Source organism: Primulina huaijiensis, chromosome 11, assembly GCF_012295235.1.
Source record: "Primulina huaijiensis isolate GDHJ02 chromosome 11, ASM1229523v2, whole genome shotgun sequence".
In the NCBI taxonomy this organism is placed as follows: Eukaryota; Viridiplantae; Streptophyta; class Magnoliopsida; order Lamiales; family Gesneriaceae; genus Primulina; species Primulina huaijiensis.
In genome coordinates, this window is record NC_133316.1 from 16,868,909 (window position 1) to 16,891,456 (window position 22,548).

Genomic DNA, 22,548 nt, shown 5'->3' on the forward strand with positions numbered 1-22,548 from the left:
GTTTATTTTGAGTATTTGATTTTCTGGTATGTCTTATTTATGAGAAGGTCATGCCGAAATTTTTATAGGTCCAAACGCAAATTTTTTACTCACTTTTCCGTTGTTTACTGATTAATCATGATTGCATGTTAATAAATCGTTATTAGGATAACGGGCCCTCACATGGGGAGCCTAGCGTCTCCCTTTAGGTGGCTCCACAGGGGGCCAGTAGTTACGGTTTCCCACCAAATGGTGGGTAACGTAAACTTCCTCTACATATAGATATAGTTTTGATTTGCTCCACATCATATGTGTACACCTATTATGAGTGTCGCTGACGTGGAAACCATGTTAATGTTTTTCAATTTTTTAAAAATTTTAATTTTCTTTTTTAGTTTTCTCTGGAAGATCTGGAAAAGGTTGATGACGAGGGAAGTTGGAATATTGGAAATGAATTGTGAAATGTGGCAACGACGAGGGAGAGGGTGGCAGCCGCAAAGAATGAAACCGTCAACATATTTACCATATAACTCTAAGATTAATTGACAAAACTTTAGAGCATCGCCAGCGAACTTTAGTATTCCAGGGCATCTAGTGTTTGGGTTGGTACTTTGGGCTTATTTAATATTAGGCTTATGCTAATAAATGGTTCGGCAACGCTCACCATCGCACAAATTTATGAAGCAAATTTATATTGTGTCCTTGCCCAACTTTTTAAAATCGAAACAAAGACATTATTATTTATCATCTTCTTTTTTATACCATGAATCTTATTAACTTATCAATTCACTCTATATCATTAATTATCATATTATTCACCTCAAACGATAACTTAATAAAAAATATTTTCGCGAAGATAATAAATATTCAAACACAAGATGAATCCATAGATAAAAATATTATTTAATTTTATAATATTCGTCTTAAAATTTAACTACTTCAAATGAAATCATTAAAAAATGGATATTCTTCATGAGTGAGACTATACTACACCACTAGGCGATTGACATGAATTTCAGCCAAAATGGACAAGACTTTTGGGCCAGGCTAAAGTTTGATTCGGCCCATTTACATCAAACTCAGTACACCCAGCGCAGAGAATCTTTCCTCTCCTACACCGTCTTTCTTTCTTAACCCCCGATCTCATCCACATCAACCCTAAACCTAAAATCTAATTTTCATATCCAAGTGTGAATTACCTTAATTTATCGCAAATTCGTAATCTTCACCACCGATAATAGTACGTATATTGTTTTTGGTTAGAGCAGGCGGTCATGGATTCGCAGGCGAACAATCTTTACGAGACCGCGTCCCAGCCCGATGAGGGGAACGATGCGTATACGTTCTTAGAATTCCACACGCAAGGCGAGGAAGATTTTGCTTACCCTGAATTTCAGGAGCTCTCGCAGCCTATTCGATTGTCTTCCTCTCTGTGGCCTGCACCGTCCGATTCTATTGCTGGTTCTGATACTGCTTTCTCCACTGAGTCCTCTCCGACAAACAAACTCCGCGGTGGAATTAGCAACAGCAACAACAATAATAGCGCTGCCAGCGGTAGTGGTAGTGGTAATAATGGTAGTAAGGAGGGAGTGGTGGAGGCATTGGCGGCAGGGATGAGCGGTCTGAACTTTGAAGAGACCGGTGATGACGAGGTTTTTGATTATGGGAAGGGGGATTTTGCTGAACATGCTTGCAAGTACTGTGGGATCACCAACCCTGCATGTGTTGCACGGTGCAATGTGCCATCATGTAGGAAATGGTTCTGTAATTCACGAGGGAATACATCTGGTTCTCACATTGTAAATCATCTGGTGAGTTGAAAAAAATGTTGATTACTTTGTCTGTGCAGTGTTTGCTTATGTACAAGATCATATTAGGTCTCTGGTGTCAATTTTTTTTTTAAATATCATGTGATAAGCTGTCTGGAGATGAAAGATTGCTGGATTGGTGTGGTTAGTGGTTTTGTAAATGAAATTATTGTTCGAATGACTGTTACGAAAGAAATTATAGGTATTAGCATGAATTGATGGAATTGTGCCAGCTGAATTGCTGCATTCAGTTAACATAAATCTATTGGGATATAATATTTGTAATGCCACATGTTTCTTTGAAGGTGTTTGCATAATGTCGTTTGGTTGCTTGGTGTTGGATAATACTCTGCTACACCTGCTTTATATTTGAAATATGAGATTCTATTTGGTTTAATTGACTGTAACCACATCTTAGAGTGGCACCCATATCTGAATCCAGGTATAAATTGTTGTTTTATTTCCTGGAAATTTTCATGGCCTGGGTAGTTGATGATACATGTGCAGAAGCATAAAATAGAATCATGATCAATGTATATTGGGTTTGAGCAGTGATATTTATTTTACTAGTTCTGTTTTTTATTGGTTCTTGGTGGAGAGACATTTTTTAATTTATTGATAAACAATACATGTACTTTTTCGGTTTGTTGAGGTTGAATATAGTTTTTTTAGCACAAATATAAACAGTTAACGACTGTCAACTTCGGAGAAGCATTTAGAAACAAGTTGCTATCTTTGAAATGATTGCAAAATAACAGTAGTGAGAAGTATTTTTTTTTTGCGTATATTAATTTTTTCGTTTAATGAAATAGTCAATACATTTAGTTTTTTCAAAAATCAATACATTTTATTAAAGTAATAAAACTTGTATTCATAAACTTCAACTTGTGTACAAAAGTAATAAAAAGTAGAATCAATATTAGCCATAAATACCATTTATAAAAATCATGCAGAAATAAATATTTCTTGCATTCTTTGGCATGAAAAATAAATTTGATAATATAAATCATAAACTAATTAAAAATGTTATATTTGTAATAAATATTTAAAGAACCGGTGCAGAATAAAAAGGCTGAAAACGGTGGAATTTTGGTAAGATGTGAAAAATAAGAAATATATTTTAATTAACAGAAACAACCAAACAACAGAAATTGGAAAAATATATTTATGTTTTTGGGGTGCTTTTATTTTTTATTTATTTAGAAATATATGCTACAAAATAAGATTGTGTCTAATATTTATAGTGAGTATAAGTACTATCTAAGTGTTCTAATCAAACAATATATATAACCCTTAAAAGTGAGGATATTTAATTTTGTGTTTTGGTTGTCTGCAAATAATTGTTCCTTTGGCTTAATTTCCTTCCGTCCTTTTAGGTGAGAGCAAAGCACAAGGAAGTGTGTCTTCATAAAGATAGTCCTTTGGGAGAAACAATTCTTGAGTGTTACAACTGTGGATGCCGGAATGTCTTCCTTCTTGGATTCATATCTGCAAAGACAGAGAGTGTGGTGGTTCTTCTTTGCAGAGAACCTTGCCTTAGTTCTAATGCTTTGAAGGACATGAATTGGGATCTCAGTCAGTGGTGCCCGCTTATTGATGACAGATGTTTCTTGCAATGGCTGTTGAAAGTAGGACATATTTATTAATTGTGCTACGGGTTATGAACTAAAATAAACTGTTCAATTGTTTGTAAAACAGGTCCCATCTGAACAAGAGCAGTTGAGGGCAAGACAAATTAGTGCCCAACAGATAAATAAAATCGAAGAGCTTTGGAAGACAAATCCTGATGCTACCTTGGAAGATCTTGAGAAACCTGGTGTGGATGAGGAACCTCAACCTGTAGTACTCAAGTACGAGGATGCATACCAGGTGCTCTTGAGTAGATTGACTATATTTTTTTCAGTTAATCATCTGAAATGGATGTTACTTGCTGTCGATGAAATTCCATGTATTTTTTTTGCCTCCACCTAACTCATTGCTATTAATTTTTCTGTCCAGTATCAAAATGTCTTTGCACCACTCATTAAGCTTGAAGCGGACTATGACAAGGTATTGTTACACATTTAATTGTTTCTCATTTTAGCTATCTGCAAGCAATCTTACAAAGTGTGCAATTGAAAACTTTTTTCTGTCATGTATTGATTTTTCCACTCCATGCACCATTTACACAAGGTTCTGAGGTTCAACTCTATTATGCATCACCGATTGTACTGTTTCTTTTTTTTTTTTTGTATGGGAATTAATTTCCTAAAGTGAAGAGGCAAAGTTCGGGTAGAGGATTCTTTAAACATGTTCTCATAAAAAGAAATAAATTAGAAAAAATGGTTTGTAATGGTATGTCATGACTGATATAAATGTATCATCTAGCAAATATAATTAAATTGTTTTTAACACCATTATTACATGTTTTCTTTTAATAACTCAGGAAAAAAATTTTGTTGTATATTTTCTTAAGTGGAACAAAGACACCAAAAACACAACTTACTGTTGTTGATGGCAGATGATGAAAGAGTCTCAAAGCAAAGATAACATCACAGTTCGATGGGATATTGGCCTAAATAAGAAGCGTATTGCTTACTTTGTCTTTCCAAAGGTAACTTATTTTTTCAAAATAATTTTTTTATTTACTGTTTTTTTATATTTATGCGAAGAATGCATTATTTTCTGTAGGAAGACAATGAGTTACGGCTAGTTCCTGGTGATGAATTAAGGCTGCGTTATCCAGGAGATGCATCTCATCCCTCATGGCAGTCTGTGGGTCATGTGGTTCGTCATTTTTGCCTAAACCCTCCTGCTTTTAATTTTTTTAACCTTTTTTTGCCGAGTCTGTTGAAATAATTAGCATAATATGCTATGCTGAAAACCCGCTTTGCTGTGTGGTTTTCGTTCTATTCCGTGATCAGTTGTATGACTTGATTTAATAACCCATTGGCATTGACAGATATTTTCTTCATTATGTTGAAACTTTCATATTTTCAGATAAAATTAACTTCACAAGAGGAGGTTGCCCTTGAGCTTCGTGTTAGTCAGGTATTTGTTGACTGTGGTCATAATTATTTATTTTCGCTATTAAATCCTTCTACGAGAGTTTGATAAAATTTGCCCTAGCAGGGTGTTTCTGTTGATGTGAACCATGGTTTTAGTGTCGACTTTGTTTGGAAAAGCACTAGTTTTGATCGAATGCAAGGGGCCATGAAAACATTTGCGCTGGATGAAACAAGTGTCAGTGGGTAAGTGAACACCATTCATCTGGTTGATAAGCTCCTTTGGGTGTATGCATGTATAATATAATACAAGATAATAAAAGGAATTTCTATTCTTGTCTTCTGCATAGCCTGCCTAATAGGGAAAAGTTGGTACTTCAATTTGTTAATGTGCCTGGGGTAAACTTGGAGGTTCACGGTATCAGATTCCCCTTCTGGGAACAACCATCCTTTTTGATGTTGAAAATTGGATTAAAGAGCAGCAATACATGTCAAGTGTCTGGAATTTATTGTCTTCTTTAAACTATTAGTTGTACCCTTCAAGTGTTTATACATGAATTTGATTAACAAAGCGACTCAATAATTTACTTTTTCTACCTATCAATGATGTAACAATATACTTCCGAGAGTGATCTGCTTTGATTTTATGCAAAATGATGATATATATCTTATCATTTTCAAGTAGCCAACTTGACATTGGCTTTATTACCTTTAATTTTTCCTATTTGTTTCACTTTAAATTTTGTTGATTTTTTCAAGAGGGTTGATGTTGGCCTGATTGGAGATAGATTGCACATAAATTTAACTTTGATGAGATTTTCTTGAGATCAATTGGTGTTTCAGTACTACATAGATGATCCACGTCATTTTTTGTGGTCTCTAATTTGTTTTCTGAACCGCTGCACACCATGCAGGTACATTTATCATCATTTACTGGGCCATGAAGTAGATATGCAGATCGTTCGAAATGCGTTGCCTCGTCGATTTGGTGCACCGGGTCTTCCAGAACTCAATGCATCTCAGGTATTCTCGTTGTTGCTAATTTATCTTTATATATAATTCTTTGCCCTACTGAATTTGGTTTTGTTCGATTTTCTTTTTATTCTTGGTTTTGGTTGCTTGATCGGTGATACCTATAAATTTAGAGAATGGAGTGTTGATACGACCTCAATACAATATACGAAGGATAAAAACAAATGAAGGAAGAAGAGTGCTGTAACTCAATGTATACTGAAATTACAATTTAAAATCCAAATGAGAACACTCAACAAGACACTATAATCTGAGTGTTTCTACCCAGCCAAGGAAATAATTCCTTTTACAAGAAGAAAGATCTCCTTGCCCTAGACAATTGATATAGCTAGCCCGAAACAGAAAATAATTCGTGAAATACTGCTCCAACAAACTCTAGTCTTGTGTAAATAGTTTCTCCTACTTGTAATCCTTTCCCCTTCCCCAAGTTAGCGCCTCTAAAATATTCTGGGCCCATATGATGATATTGACCATCTAAGCCCAACATCTAAAATATTATGGGCCCATACGATGATATTGATTATCTATGCTCAAGTTATTTGAGCACGTAACAATACCGCCCCCTTGAGAAATATCAAGGATATAGCTAGAAACTTGAATTTATGTGGTTTCAGCATCCTTCCCAGTTGACTCTGTCAGCTCTATAGTCCTTGAAAACCCAATAACTTTCATCCTCGCTTGGGTTTGCATTCAAGCCCTGTTTGAAACTAGAAGAGTCGAACAAGTTGGTTATGTTCTTAGTTCTTATAGGAGACTGTTACGGACCTGTTATCAGTGGGCCTAGATCCAAATAGCCCACGAGTCATTAACCTTAGAAGAGTCTAGAAAGATAACAATAAATAATAATATGTGAGGGAGGCCAGTAAATGTTTTATTCTGTTCATTTCTTTGCTTGAGTGTCAGTAGCTTGTGTTAGGGACTAGCTTTAGCTAGGGTACAATGATTATCTCTGGGATATTTTTCACTGTAAATCTCCTTTATCGTTATACATAAATCGTGGTTGCAACAAATGTCCGACATGCCTGATGTCGATTGAAGAGGAAGAAGAGATGGCAACCACAGAGCTAGACACGAGAATCAATGCATTGGAAGATAAGATGTTGAAGATAGTAGAGGATATGAATAAGATGGTGCTGAAAGTACATGAGGCTGTAATATCAATGACCAAAGCAGTGAAAAAGTTTGTAGGTATTGAGGAGTCGGTGGAGAAATCCCTGGAAATATTTGGAACTTGTAAAGGTAAGGAAGATGAGGATTTCACTAGTCATAGGGAAATCTGATGAACAGGCTGATGAGAAGGAGAGACCTGTTATAAAATAAGTATATTCTAGATGGCTTAAAGGGATGAACGTGGGGAAGGGGACGAAAACTTGCCGGTGAAAGAACTAGTACAAGATGATGACGAACCAGACCAAGCTTCAGTAGGAGTCAAATGCACTAGTCTTAAGCAGAGCGAAGTAGAAAAAGCACCAAGGATCAAGATTATGGAATGGATTTACCTGTGGTTGATGAGGTAGATCCAATTGGAGGGGCATCACGGCTTGTTCCATACATCGGCATAACCAATCTTCCAATCAAACAATTAAGAGGCGAAGCCAAACACAATCTGGTACAAGAATCTATGGCATTGGAGATTGAAATTAAGATGGAGATGGAACAAATCAGAAATTCCACGATCAACAACAGCCTAAAGTTTATTGAGATGCTATGGTTTCAAAAGAAATTTTTGGGTAAGGAAGGGAAGCGACCCACAATGGAGTTGATCTAAAGATACAGTGGTCGAAAATCCATGAAGGAAGGATTCTTGTTGTCGATGCAAGGGTGGGGAAGGATACGCATGATTGGGCTAACCCTGGCTGGGGTGGCTTGGAGAAGAAGGAAAAGACATGGGCTATTTTATTTTTAAGCCCAACAAGGGAAATTGTGGAATGGTGGCAGCCCATGGCATCATTATAATTATCAGGGCCATGGAGATAAGTCTTAAGGTAGAGAGAGTAGGCCTTGAAGGCCCAACATCAGGGATAGGGAGTTGGGATCGGATGGATATTTTCTTGACATGTTTGGTGACTGGTATGTGGGTTGGGCCTACACAGATATTATAGGCCAACCCGATAAGAGCACATCATATTTGGTGTCGAGACCTAGCAGTTGGGCAGGAGAAGGAGAATTTACAAGACACCGGGGTGAGGGGATCGTTCGACGGTGGACGTATGGCGAATCTCCGGCGGCCGGCCGTGGCGGTATGACATGCAGTGGCGCTTCGGAATCAGCCGTACCTCCGATAGTGAGGAAAAGGGTTTAAAGAAAAGTAGATTGCACCTCCAAATCCTAGAGCTAAGGCTGAATTTGGTGCCACATTTGTGACATCAAAAGCCAGCCCTAGTTCCTTGACTAAAGATTTAAAAACATAGATGTGGTTTTCTCCATACTCCAGTTTCCCTGCTCCTGCTAACACTCACGAGTGATTCCAAATGATTTATTGTTTTATGTAGAAAAAATGTAACATGCTGGATCCAATCTTTCAAGAATTTTCAAAAAAATAGGCTGCCCTTGAGAATATCTGGTTCAGTTTCCCGCAGGTTTTTAGAATATTCCAACCTAACGTCATTATACTTTCCAATAATAACTCCTAAGTAACCTAGAACACCCATCCTGATCCCAAACCATGAATAAAAAAGAACCCCTCATGAAAGTCATCAGCTTCTTATATAATTGCTCCAGGACCACAATTAACGTGTTTTGTGATGTAAAGGAAATTTTATCATTCCTCGATCTTCCTCCCGGAGCAGCACATAAAGATGGAAATCCCTTTGTTGAAATTCATCAGTTGATCCCATCTTCTGCTAGCCAAGAATCACACACCTCCCATCTATCACAACTCTCACAAGAATCGACACTTCAAACAGAGATTTTTCAACACCCATGATGCTCGACCCGCTTTGGTGGGTTAATTGGGCTATATTCTTGTGATTTGAATACCCAATACCATTTGATTGAACCCAGCCTATATTCCCCTACCAAAGCCCGCTATTGAGTGTTGGGCCGAGCCCAATTTTTCCAGATATCCAAACTCATTGCTGGCAGTATCTTTCTCCATCTCACATCTCAATTCCAGGGCCGTAGCAAGTGTAATTGGGCCATGGGCCTTTTCTTCATTCCACTTTCCAATCCTTGTCTTAATAGAAAAATTGCCCACTTACTGTTCCTTGTATGCAGCCCACAGATCTCCCAACATTCCGATGTGCCGACCTTCTTTCAACACCTCCCACGCCTCTTGCTGCAATTTTTTGTGATCAATCGAGAAAATGGCCGTCACCTCAAGGCATGATTCGGTCTTGGACAGCAACCTGATGGCATCAATCCTACAGAATCTTGGAGATTCCTCTCTTCTAAAGGCTTGTTTATGTTCCAAACCTGATTGCCTGTTCCCTCTACTAATTGCATCTTCACCGACGTGGGTATCCTCTGGACCTTCTGTTTTGGAATCTTGTGTGGGCCTTTTTCCCTCTCACCCTTAGCTACACTCATACCCAACATTCTTGTGATCTGCTGTACCAATTGCCGAATCTCCCCTATCTCCTCCATTTTTTCCTCCAGAGCTTGTAACCGCTGCTGCGTCACCAAGCCTTGCTCCTTCGATTCTAGTGCAAACTTTTCCAGTGCTTTCGGCCCTTGCATCAGTACATGTGTTCGTCGTTCTTCTCTCCATTTGGTATCCGGCAGGTCGGACCAATTGATACGACTACAATACAATATATGAAGGATAACAAACAAATGAAAGAAGAAGAATGCTGTAACTCAACGTATAATGAAATTACAACTAAAAATCCAAATGAGAACACTAAACAAGATACACTATGATCTGAGTCTTTCTACCCAGCGAAGGAAATAATTCCTTTTACAAAAAGAAAGATCTCCTTGCCCTAGACATAGCTAGCCCGAAACAGAAAATAATACGTGAAATAATGCTCTAACAAATTCTAGCCGGGTATATATAGTTGTTACTGCTTGTAATCCTTTTTCCTTCCCCAGGTTACCGCCTCTAAAATATTCTGGGCCCATATGATATTTACTATCTAAGCCCAACATATTTGGGCCCGTAAGAAGTGTGAAGAACAACATATTAGACATGATAATAGAGAAAAAAACAGAAACATAACAAAAAATAAATCCGAACAATGATGTGCATCTTTAACAAGTAGAACTCAGTTTATGATAGAATCCGTATGTGAAAGTTTGACAGGAAAGGCCTTTTACCGGTAAGCTTTGTTGAAGACTTGTTCAAATGATAGAATCCGTCAATCATTTTTCCTTTTGTTTCTTATCATTCTGTTTCTTTTAATTTGCGTTGTCCTTACCTGTCAATTCACCCAGGTTTTTGCTGTGAAGAGTGTTTTACAAAAACCTATAAGTCTCATACAAGGTCCTCCTGGAACTGGTAAAACTGTCACCTCAGCTGCAATTGTGTATCATATGGCGAAGCAAGGCCAGGGACAGGTAATGTAATATAGTTTTTGGGAAAGCTGATGGTTTTCTTGATCATTACTTTTACCTTCGCAACTCATCTATAGGTTTCCATGGCAGGTTCTTGTATGTGCTCCAAGTAATGTGGCTGTCGATCAGCTAGCTGAAAAGATAAGTGCCACTGGTTTGAAGGTCTGAATATTGTTGCATTCAGATATTATATTTCATATAGTGTGCAAAATCATATTTACTTACTTTGATGTTTGATTATGACACGTCCATGTTCTTGTATTTTTAATGACAAGGTTGTCAGAATTTGTGCAAAGTCAAGGGAAGCTGTTAGTTCCCCTGTCGAGCATTTAACCTTGCATTATCAGGTTCGTTAATCCATGAACTGGATGTTGGCATTTGAACCTTTTTTTTCCTGCTAATTTGTTTACACATTTTTCCATGGTATGTTTGGTTGTTACCTATAATATACATTTTATAATTGTTCACAGGTTAGACATCTTGACACTTCTGAAAAGAGTGAACTTCACAAGTTACAGCAGCTGAAAGATGAACAAGGTGTGGTTCTTTTTGTTTCTTCCTTTTGTTCCCCTCACATTCTCTATTCTTCTTTTACCACCTTTTGGTTGACATGTGTTAGCAGTTGGCATTGCCAGTTCTCTACTTTTGGTCGTCGTATTTTTCAAAGTAGAAACTTACTGGTATTATGTTTTAGTCTGTTTTTCTTGGTGTTGGCATTTGAAAAAACATGTTAATAGTTGTAATGCAATTTGTATGTATACATGTGTTCAAGAAAGATTTATGATCTGATGTTATGTTACCTGTGAAGGAGTAAGACAAGTGCTTTACATGTAGAATTGACTTCCACTTCGAAATACAGTTATCATGGATTTAAAAGGAACAACTTTTTTAACACAATAAATGGAATTTTTATGATGTGTATATGAGAGAAACAAGAAACTTAAGTGATTCTGAGTTAATTTTTAAAAAGGATGATTCAGTTTTACCTTTCTGCTCAAGTTGGTGTTCCAACTTCCGCTATAAGAACATCACTGTCTAAAAAAGAAATCTTGGTTTAGTGCTTAATGAGGTACATCAGTTTTATGTAATGAAACCTGGAACCCTTGTGCATCTAACATTTGTGCTTTAGCCGTGTGACAAAATATGCTATTTTATTATTCTATTTGTGCTAAGGAAAAAAAGTACATGTGTTTTGGGTAAACTTAATATGATAGAGGCCACATAATTTGTTTTCATTGGTGGACATCCAGTATAATTTTGAGTTATTATACTCTACCTGCTGCAAATAGGAATGGTGACATTAATTGTTGAGTTTATGTTTGTGCTTCTTGTTTCTATTATTTGCCAGATTAATATATCATCTCAAAGCCCATATACAGTCACTAAGAACGTTCGATCCTGAGGTTTTACCCATGTTTTGTATATGTTCCAGGGGAATTGTCCAGCAGCGATGAGAAAAAATATAAAGCTCTAAAACGAGCTACTGAAAGGGAGATATCTCAGAGTGCTGATGTTATCTGTTGTACGTGTGTTGGAGCTGGAGATCCTCGCTTGGCGAACTTCAGATTTCGCCAGGTAACTTGGGCAATGGAAACTTGGTTACTTTCTATGCATACATTTTCTAGGGCCAGATTAATTTTATTATATTGGCCCTTGATCATGTGGTTTTAATTCTGAATGCCTTTTTAGGTGCTTATCGACGAGTCTACCCAGGCAACAGAGCCTGAGTGTCTTATTCCTTTGGTTCTTGGAGTGAAACAGGTATTTGAAGTTAGCTACATAAGGTTCCTCGATTATTCAAATAACTTTAATAAGAAGTCTACTATAGGTTGTTCTTGTTGGAGACCATTGCCAACTTGGTCCAGTCATTATGTGCAAGAAAGCTGCTCGTGCTGGTCTTGCACAGTCGCTATTTGAAAGGCTTGTGCTGCTTGGGGTTAAACCAATTAGGTTGCAGGTGATTGTCATGCTGATCTTTGTTTTTGCTACGCCCCATTTCATGGAATCTTGTATGTACTCTTTGCCCTATTGTCTAGACTTAATCTGGGAAAAAGTTTAAGATAGCCTGCCGAGCTAAATTCACCGAATCACTAAAAAAAACGGAATGAACTTGTCTTTGACACTGTTTCGTATCTCTTTCCACCTTTGTCACGCCCATCCTTCATGCTCAGCTAGCTGGCTTAGTAAAAAGGTGATGATGACCTCTGAATACTCACCTTTTGGATCCCTCTATTATAAAATTTATTGCCTTTGCTAGTTCTATTTTAAATAGAAACAGGAACAGGGACAGGAACAGGAACAGGAACAGGAACAGGAACAGGGACAATTTGTCTAACAAATGAATATTATATTCTGTCCCAAAACGTGTCTCCAATTTTGTGTATAAAGTGTTCCCCTTCTATGTATCGTGTTGCTGTGCTCCTTTTTCAGCCTAGTCATAAGAGCTAAAGACAAACCAGGGGTATTTATTGGACTAGGAACATGTAATTAAAACACACGCGGCATAGTTGTCACTTGTCAAAAGGGCAGCAAAGCACACGGCTTCCATGAAGCGCGTGCTTATGTGCGCTTTATGCAAAGCGCGCTTCGGAGAAAAACAGCCTTTAAAAAAAACTCTTAAAAGAAATAGTGGAGGAAACCATAACATCATGGGCGTCAGGTTGGGTTCCTCGAGTTTGGGTACTCAAAAAATTGGGTAGCAATTTTACTACCTGAACCCTACCTGAGAAAAATCATTACATGACTTTCAGGACCCGAAAAAGTAGGGTAGTGTCAGGTACCGACTTCGGGTACCTGAAATTTCAGGTCAAAACTGAGCGGCATACATGTGCTATTCCTTTGCAAATTCTGCACAATATTCTGTACTGCCAAAACTTTTACATACATGAATGGACATAGGGAAATTAAACAAAAAAAAAAATCCTTCTTTGCATAAAATATCTGTGAATCTTCATCACATTGTAACCAACAAAATTGTAGCACAATACATCGAGAGAGATAGCTAGGCACCGAGAAAATGAACGTATCTAAGAAAATGATTAAAACCGTATCTAAGAAGTAGACCCAAATGGTGGTGAAGGGAAGCTAGGACTCGCGAGACAAATGGTTTTCCCACTCTTTCTTTGCCTCAATGCTCATACTTCGAGTTTGAGTGATGGACAGAGTTGAGAGAGGAGAATGATGGGCGTGGAGTTGCAAAGATTGGAGATTGAACTGTGAAGTTCAATTTGAAACCCTAACCAAGCCAAAGAATTGAAAGAGAAGGCGTTAATCAGCCGATGCACAGGAGTAGACCAAGTCAAATAGTCACTAAGATTTTGGTATTTAATTATTACTTGTCATACTAAATTTTTTTTAAAAGTGAAAAATTGTCGAGTACCCAAAAAATAACCGACACCAAACCGATTTCAAAATTTCAGGGTTGGGTAAAACCCAAGCCCGATTTCAAAATTTCAGGTTTGGGTAAAACCCAAAAAAAAAAAAACCGACCCAATCCTATTGGTTCGGGTACCCGATACTTGAACCCGAACGCCACCCATAGAGGAAACCATAACATCATGTAAAACTTGATCGGGTCGGTTTGGGCACTCGATACCTGAACCGTAACTCCTACCCCTAGAGGAAACCATAACATCATGTAGCCTTTTCCCCGCGTCACCTCTGCCTTTTGCACTTGCGTTTTAGTATTTGATATTTGAAAGGTGAAGGTCATGATGTTTTCCATATTTGATTAATATCTCATCTTTCATGTTTTTTTAGAAAAAAAAAATTTATTGTTATTTTTTGAGAATATTTTATTTATTGTGCTTTATTTAGGTAAAGCGCATGCTTTGCTTTCTACTTAAAGCCCCAAGACACTTGGACACTTTTATGCGCCTTGTGCTTTTGATTACCATGCACATGGCTATGCTGAAATATTCAACTAGTGCAGCTTAGTTTCAGTTAATGGAGATCAACCACCAACTTGTGGGATTAGCATAATTGATCATGGACTTCATAGTTTTGCTTAACGATAGTAATTGTTTAAATATCCAGTAATTTTGCATCTGATTTATGTTGTATCAGCTTAATGATGTAACACCATGTTATTAGTGGCTTTATCTTGGATGGTTAGAACCTTAGAACCCTCGTTTTTTATCTTCTAGGTTCAGTATAGGATGCATCCTGCCCTTTCAGAGTTTCCCTCTAACAGCTTTTATGAAGGCACTCTTCAAAATGGAGTGACAATTAATGAGAGGCAATCACCAGGCATAGACTTCCCTTGGCCTGTACCAAATCGTCCCATGTTTTTCTATGTCCAGGTACATTCACTTGTTTAATTTAGTATGGACTAGAGTTGCTTCAAACACTGTTGTGCATTCCTTTTATGCACATGTTACTGTTCGTTGTGGAAGAATTTCTTCGGTTTATGACATATTCAATGCAGAAGGGAAGTTTTTGTCATTTCCTTGCAATTTTATATAATTGGTACGGCATTTCTTTACTTCATGTCAGTAATAAGCCTTCACATTTTATATCTTCCCATTGTTCTATGATGAAATTTTAGTTAAGATATGGAGCCATGTTCCAGTTGCAAATGTCTTTGCTTTTGGAAGTCAGGGCAGACTCGCATGATACACTTTCACTTTTTTTTCATGTACTTTCGAAGAGTTTTATTAGTACCTTTTTGGTTGCTTCTATAGATGGGACAAGAGGAGATAAGTTCAAGTGGAACATCCTACCTAAATAGGACTGAAGCTGCAAATGTTGAGAAAATTGTGACTACGTTTTTGAAAAGTGGTGTAGTTCCTAATCAGGTTCAGTATAAACTTCTCCGTCATTCAGGTTTCTTGTGTGGTGCTATCTTGATGTCGAGTTGTGATTATTTTTTCTTTCGGTGTCCTACAGATTGGTGTTATAACCCCATATGAAGGCCAGCGGGCATACATTGTGAATTATATGTCTCGCAATGGTGCTTTACGGCAGCAGCTATACAAAGAAATCGAGGTAAGTATAATATTGGGTTTTATTTATTTGAAAAAATTTGTCTGAGTCAGAAGGTGACTTGACATGTCCGGTTCAGGTGGCTAGTGTGGACTCATTTCAGGGAAGGGAAAAGGACTACATAATTTTGTCTTGTGTGAGGAGTAATGAACACCAGGTAGGGGCTTCACACGAAGAATAATCACTTCACTGTATATGTTATATGTATTTCAGCTCTGGGATTCTCTGCATAATTTCCAATATGGTGGTTGACTACAAAATGTTCTTATGCATCACGATTTGCTGGAGATGCCTATGAACCCTAAACTTTTTGTGCATGATACAATTTTTTTGATGGATATTCTCGTCTCATCTATTTTCAGGGCATTGGTTTCCTCAATGATCCACGCCGGCTTAATGTTGCCCTCACACGTGCTCGTTATGGGATAGTTATCCTAGGAAATCCAAAAGTATTGAGCAAACAACCCCTCTGGAATGGCTTATTGACACATTACAAAGTATTTTTCCACTTTCATTGTGTTCTTAATGTCCTTATGATAAAACATAGTTCCTACATTTGTTTATAGTTGCCATGACCAGGCTGTGGCTCCTTCAGCATGGCCACATTTTTGGTTAGTTTGGTGTTTTTTTCTCACTAAGTTTGAGCTTGGAATTGTCTCCTGGAATGTATATATGTGTTGTAACGTAGTATGCTTCTCTCTCTGAAAGTTTGGTTTATCAGGAACATGAATGCTTGGTTGAGGGACCTCTGAATAATTTAAAGCAGAGCATGGTTCAATTTCAGAAGCCCAAAAAGGTTGGCAGAGATGATGGAACAATGGCCAAATATGAAATTTAATGCTTGCTAGTTATATTTTTGGACTCCTTCATATGGGTTATGTTGTTGATGTGGTACAGATATACAATGATCACCGACTTTTCTATGGTGGTGGACCAGGCGGCGTCCCCAATGATACTTTTGGATCTGTTGCGTCAAGCCCTGGTGCTGATAGGAGGGGTGCTCGCTCTAGGGGTATGTTCCTATTAATGAAGTGAATTAACTGTCTGAATCGGTTTTTTTGAATGCTTCTCTCTAGAACTCCCAATAAAAGTTTGAACTTTCAAACAGCATTCTCAAATGCTTTATTGATGGTATCATTTAAATGAAAATGCTGATATCTTCCTAAAATTGGAGCTCATAAAAGTTTTTTCTTCATGCAGGTCCTTACATGTCACCTGCACCGCCTAATGGTGCTCATAAACCTGGTGTTCACCCTGCTGGTTATGCAATGCCACGAGTGCCTCTCTCCCCATACCACAGTGGCCCTCCTTCTCAGCCTTATGCCATTCCTACCCGTGGTGCTGTACATGGACCTGTTGGAACTGTTCCTCAAATGCCACAACCTGGAAGTCGAGGATTTGGTGGTGGGCGTGGGAGCATCAGTGCTCCTATTGGTAGCCATCTTCCACATCAGCAGGTTGGGCAATCCCCTATTGGAAGTATTGCATCTAACTACAATTTCCCAGCTATGGAGAATGCCAGCAGCCAGCCAAATGCTGGTGGATTATTATCTCAGCCAGGATATGTTTCCAATGTTAGTGTTGTTTCCAACTTTATTCATGTTTCTCTTCTGAGGAGAAAAATGTGTCCGTTCTTATATTCTAATTTTCTGCTATTTGGATTGATGAAACTCAGAGATTTTTCTTTTTGCACACTATAGATGACAGGTCAAGGACCCAGCCAAACATTTAGCGACCGATTCTCAATGGGTGGCATGTCTCAGGTAGTTTATTTAAACGGGAATTTGTTGATTGATTGTGTGATTTTTTGATGATTTCCTTTTATTTTTTGTTGGAATACGATGCAGGATTTCTTGGGTGATGATTTTAAAAGCCAGGGTTCTCATGTTCCATATGCTGAATTCTCTACTCAGGTATACATTTCTTTGTTTGTGTAGTTTTCGTCTACTCTCATTCATGTATATTTGCTTAAATTGCTTGTCAACGGTACTTTTACGGTGATTTTCGTCTCTTAAATAATTTTTATTGATATTCTGATTACTTTTTATACATCGATCTGTTTTGCTGTGTAGGCAACTCAGGGTGGATATGGTGTTGACTATATTACACAGGGTGCTCAAGGTGGATTTCCTGGGAGTTTTTTAAACCAGAGCTCTCATGCTGGATATGGTCGTTTTGCAACAGGAAATGACTTCATGTCTCAGGTTAGCGTTAAAATTATGTAGATTTTCCCTGATTTACGTGGCCTTATGTTTTCTAAATATGTTACCCCTTGCCTAGCCGTTTCAAGTTATTTTGCTAAACTAAGTCATTATAAATTTAAAATAGGATCAATTTCATTTTACCCCTGAAAATATTGTTAAAACTGATCCCTTTGAAGTATTTATTACATCATGTTAACATCCTTCAGCTATACATATTACCCGCTTGACGTCATTTTGCAGTCTTGAACTATCAAGAACTAACCTGGTTAAAAATTTAAAAATATAGAAAAATTATGATTATAATAAAGTAATAATTGTTGCTGTTGCAAGAGCAGAAGCATTTATTAAATAAAATTTATTATGAAATCATGTATAAACTAATTTAAATAAATATTAAAAATTTACATTCTGTGAAGAATATAAATTATCTTGCCCAATAATTTTACCTTAAATGAGTTATTTAATTTTTTATGTTTGATCATAAATTTGATTACCGTGTTATAATTGTAACTGTAATTGAGTAATACTTTGATTACTTTCAACTAAAAAATATCAAATGGATGACTACTAGTGTTCAGAGTGGCAAAGTGATAATATCATTTCAAGGAGATAATGTGGATACTGTATATAATTGAAGTGGGATTAACTGACACAATTAATAGTGAGACAATTAATAGTGGAGAGGGATAAATGGGCATTAGTCAGTCGTAGGTGATGGGTACAAAATGAAACTTATCCTTTATAATATGAAATATAGTTTTTTTACGAGCTTAATTAACTTGGGGCTAAACCGTATTTAAATTACTATGCATTAAGTGGTCAAAGTAGTTATTGTTTTCCTTTATTTTCAACGATGAAAATATGTTTATATGAGAAGTGACTTTGCGAAAGAGTAAGATAGGGCCCTTCCACATTGAATTCACTCATCTGTCATAAAAAAGGTAGTAGCTATTTATGGAAATTGATTTGCCTATTATTAACTAATGCTACAATCATTATGTCAGTTTCAAACACCATGTACTATTTGTATCATTAAACACTCGAACAGATATGATATTTATAACATCTGGTTGTATGTTGGAGAGGTCAAAGTGCCTAATGTTAAATTTAAGGGATAGAAAATAATCTTTCAGAAAGTTTGAGGGAATCAGGTGTTTATTACAGACAAACTACTAATTATCTATTTTTCTAGCAACATGTTTTATGCTTAATTTCCATTTTTTTGGCTCTATTTGCACCAAGATGATTTTAAGCAGAACCAGATATGGCATATATTGATCTTATTTTTCAGTTCATTTAGATTATAACAAAGTTAAGACCTACATTTTGTAGTTAGCGGGTGAAAATAATTTCACATTTGAAGTTATAATAACAAAAAGAGAACGGCATTGAAGGTACATGAGAACTTGGTTGTTCCACATGTCCAACCTTTTAGAATTTCTTTGATATCTTTAACATTCTCTTGAAGTAATGATTATACATGGGTTTATGAATAAATAGTACCTGCCTTTCCATGAGAAGAAAATTGCTATTTAATCGTGTTAAAATTTTAAAGATTGAAGCTTATATGTCTTTGGATGGTATCAGTACTCTGAGGAGGTTTTAGTGATAAAGATTCTATCGACAAAAGTCTCTCCTACTTGTATTTCTATTAAAACAGTGAATATGCAATTTCTCCCCTTTTTCTTGTCCTTTGAAGTTCAACACCATCATTCTCCAGGAATACATGGCCCATGGTTCACTTGGACTATTTACACAGGCTGCGTTTAACGAACAATCTCAAGATGATTCTTCTCAAAACCTCTATGGTGGGGGTAATGCCCGTCCGCTTCAGACTCAGGTATTTGTTTATTGATCATTAAATTGATTAATGGCAGTGAAAAATAATTTAACAGACTGATGATTTATATGCATGTCCATAAAACACTTCTGATCATAGCGAAGCAGCAAATATTTTTTTAACAATCCCTGCAACTTTGTATTAAGCTGTTCTGAATCAGGCACAACGATGATTTTAGTAAAGGAGGCTTCACGAGTAAAATGGATCTATTTGATGCGTTTTGGTGATGGAAATTAAACTTTAAAAAAATTCCACAATTTTTTTATTTATTTTATCTTCCTTTTCCATACCTTGTACTGTCATATTTGGTCAGTGAGCTTTCCCACTTGTTTCTTTACAGAGTTTCCTGAATCCCCTCTATTCGCAACCATTAGCACACTACAATGCTCAACAGCCGAACATGCAAAATTCCCAGCAACAGCATTCATCCCAGCCAGGTCAAGCCTCCCAAAATCAGAAAATCCACTAAAATTAGTCACGGGTTCGATGTATGAGAGTGACGTGTTACGTTCAGAAATCTGGTTTGTGCCATCAGGTGTATTCTCTCTCACTAAAGTCTGTCTGAAGTTCGATGAATATATAAAGTTTTTTGATGATATAATCCACAAGGATGACTCTGAACTACTGGATTGCATGAGTTTGAGAGGATGGTCACTTTAGGCATACACTACCTTCTGAGCATGCACTACCTTCTGGGGTGGAGGATCCAATAACCATGAAATCTAAGAGAGCGGTACACAGGTGGCACGCTGTGATATAGGTAAAGAGGGTTTCTGAAACAGATCAAGTTTATTGAAGTAGCGGACAGTGGCAATATTATAGAGAACTGCTATAGTTTTGTATCGCTTGCAAGGACAGGTTCTTACCTATATCTGGCCCCTGCATGTGATCATGCTCGTTGGAACTTGGTGATGACAATAATTCAAAGTGTCAACGAGTGCAATTGCTGCTGGTCACTAGGTGTCTTCGGATTGATGTGTGAGACCAATATTACTTTAAACTGGTTTGCTTTCAAATCTCTGTTTTGGTGTTCATTTGGGCAAATGGCCAGTGAATTGTAATTGCTTCCTAGACACTGACTGGAAATACTTGTATTTTGAACAAAAGTGTCTTCAATATGGTATCTTTGGATGTGAATGTCTTAAGATTGTTTTGGTCCTTTTGGTATGATGACTAAATGCAGATCCACAGAAAATGTTCGTCTGACAAACAATGTGAACGATATTCGAAATTCATTTTCTATTGCTCGGATTCGACTTTAAGGAACAGTAATGAATATAAAATGGAGTATATATGCCTCAAAATTGGACGGTGAATAATCACTCCGAATAACGTGTAGGATTGAATGGCTAGTTGATAGAAAAAAGGATTTGGCTAGCACTAGTTCTTGCGATTCAGATTTTGGAAAACCATGTAACATCTGAAGTCACTCCAACATGGATAATTAGTTTTCTTCAACAATTATTATTGATAATTATATTTCTTACAATTCATGAAATCAACCAAATAATTTTTATCCTGACGTCAATTGTAGAATCGACATTGTTAAATTAAAAGTAATAGTTGTTTGTAACAATGTAATCCAAATTTTTTAAAATACAGAATTTAAACGTTATGTTTCGATCGTTCTTTCAGTAATAAGAATTATTGTTCTCCAACAGAATATAAAATTCATATCTGCGGATCACGTTGTAATTTTATTGACTTAGGGAAAAAAAATCGTCAGTCTTTGTCAACCTTGTGCAAATACTTCAGAACATTGTTTCATTTCAGTTTTTTTCTTCCCTTATAAATTCGGTTTAATTGGTGTAATGGACTTTCAAGTCCTCTTAAGTTTTAGTTAATGATAAATATTAAGTAAAACACATGCGACGCATTTTTTTCGTTTTTTAGATGATGATTGATGTTTTGGCAAAGAATAGAATATAAATAAAATGTTTGGAAAAAGAATTGGTGAAAATTGACTGACAAGACTTATGAAGAAAATAGATGTACATGCATATGGCTAAATCCATAAAAATTTAATTTCTTATCTTATCTCTATATCTTCAGAGATTTCTTTATTTCATGCTTAAAGAAAAAAATGGATTCTTTGATATTGAAGAATATATATTAATTTAGACGTGTTACTAACTTGAATTTTTGATAACTTGTAAAATACATATGAATTTTTATTCATCAATTTGAATCTTTCCCAAAAAATATCGTAACCAATCCAATTCCCTACTGGTGCTCATTTGATCTTGATTCTTATGGAGCGAAAATGAGACTAGATTAGATATGCACGTCCCTCTTAATAATATCCAAAAACTTGTGTGAGACGGTCTCACGAGTCGTATTTTGTGAGACAGATCTCTTATTTGAGTCATCCATGAAAAATATTATTTTTTATGCTAAGAGTATTACTTTTTATTGTGAATATCGATAGGGTTGGCCCGTCTCACAAATAAAGATTCGTGAGACCGTCTCACAAGAGACCTACTCTTCCTTTTAAGATGAGAGATTAAAATTCATTGCTTTGTTTCAATTAAAACGAGGGATATATCCATTAACATGAAAAATGTAGTTGCTAATTCATATAGTTCTAGACATTTTATGTATAAAATATTTTCAAATTTTAAATTTTGTTCTGTTTATAAATAAATCATTATTTTTTTTGATTTTTTTCCAATCTACATTGATTGAAATATGAATAATATATTACATAGACTTAGAGCGTGTTTGACAAAAATTATTTAGACAATTATATAATAAATTATTTTAGAAAATTATAAGTTGTAAGATTTTATTTTGAAAAAAATTTGTTAAGTTGTTTAAAAAAATGGAGTTTAAACATGCTGATAATTTTTATATTATAGTTCTTTGTATCATAACTACCAGAAAAGAACATTATATTATGAAAATAACACAAATAACTAATTTTGGACATATATTTGTATATGAAAATAGTTTTACAATATAGTATAAAACTATTTTGTTTTAAAGAATTTAAATGATATTTTTTAATAAACAAGAACAAATGGTAAAAAATTATGACTACACTTAATTTTTTCAAATATAATTAAAATTAATTAAAATGAATACTTCAATAATTTATTGAAGTTTTCACCATATTTTTTCATTCCCAAGCTCCTCTTATCATCATTCTCTCCATGTATATATGTGTGTGTATATATATACTTATATTGTTTGGATTGAAAACATGTTTAGAGGGGGTGAATCAA

The 22,548-nt window shown here is 36.2% G+C and overlaps 1 protein-coding gene across 2 annotated transcripts; it reads left to right on the top strand.

Moving 5' to 3' along the window:
- The first annotated feature begins 1,125 nt into the window (after positions 1 to 1,125).
- LOC140988238 (regulator of nonsense transcripts 1 homolog) lies at positions 1,126 to 20,461 on the top strand. 2 transcript variants are annotated; one of them, XM_073457245.1, is made up of 29 exons: positions 1,126 to 1,790; positions 3,164 to 3,415; positions 3,486 to 3,656; positions 3,786 to 3,836; positions 4,288 to 4,380; positions 4,458 to 4,553; positions 4,767 to 4,817; positions 4,899 to 5,017; positions 5,686 to 5,794; positions 10,178 to 10,300; positions 10,388 to 10,459; positions 10,573 to 10,644; positions 10,768 to 10,834; positions 11,730 to 11,872; positions 11,987 to 12,058; positions 12,126 to 12,254; positions 14,443 to 14,598; positions 14,980 to 15,093; positions 15,185 to 15,283; positions 15,360 to 15,437; positions 15,643 to 15,777; positions 16,002 to 16,076; positions 16,178 to 16,292; positions 16,481 to 16,854; positions 16,981 to 17,043; positions 17,128 to 17,193; positions 17,353 to 17,484; positions 19,205 to 19,324; positions 19,665 to 20,461. In XM_073457245.1, the coding sequence occupies exons 1-29, from the start codon at positions 1,254 to 1,256 to the stop codon at positions 19,791 to 19,793; spliced, it is 3,813 nt and encodes a 1,270-aa protein (XP_073313346.1). In that variant the 5' UTR covers positions 1,126 to 1,253; the 3' UTR covers positions 19,794 to 20,461. The 2 variants fall into 2 exon arrangements, with proteins under 2 accessions (XP_073313346.1, XP_073313348.1); XM_073457247.1 differs by having other exon boundaries at positions 19,244 to 19,324.
- Positions 20,462 to 22,548: the final 2,087 nt, after the last annotated feature.

What these genes read in the sequence shown, in the direction of transcription:
- LOC140988238 (XM_073457245.1), top strand. Translation starts at nt 1,254, where the DNA reads ATGGATTCGCAGGCGAACAATCTTTACGAGACCGCGTCCCAGCCCGAT. An exon ending in GCAGCTGAAAGATGAACAAG is followed by an intron (nt 10,835 to 11,729) that starts GTGTGGTTCTTT and finishes TATATGTTCCAG; the next exon opens with GGGAATTGTCCAGCAGCGAT. An exon ending in AGCCAGGATATGTTTCCAAT is followed by an intron (nt 16,855 to 16,980) that starts GTTAGTGTTGTT and finishes TGCACACTATAG; the next exon opens with ATGACAGGTCAAGGACCCAG.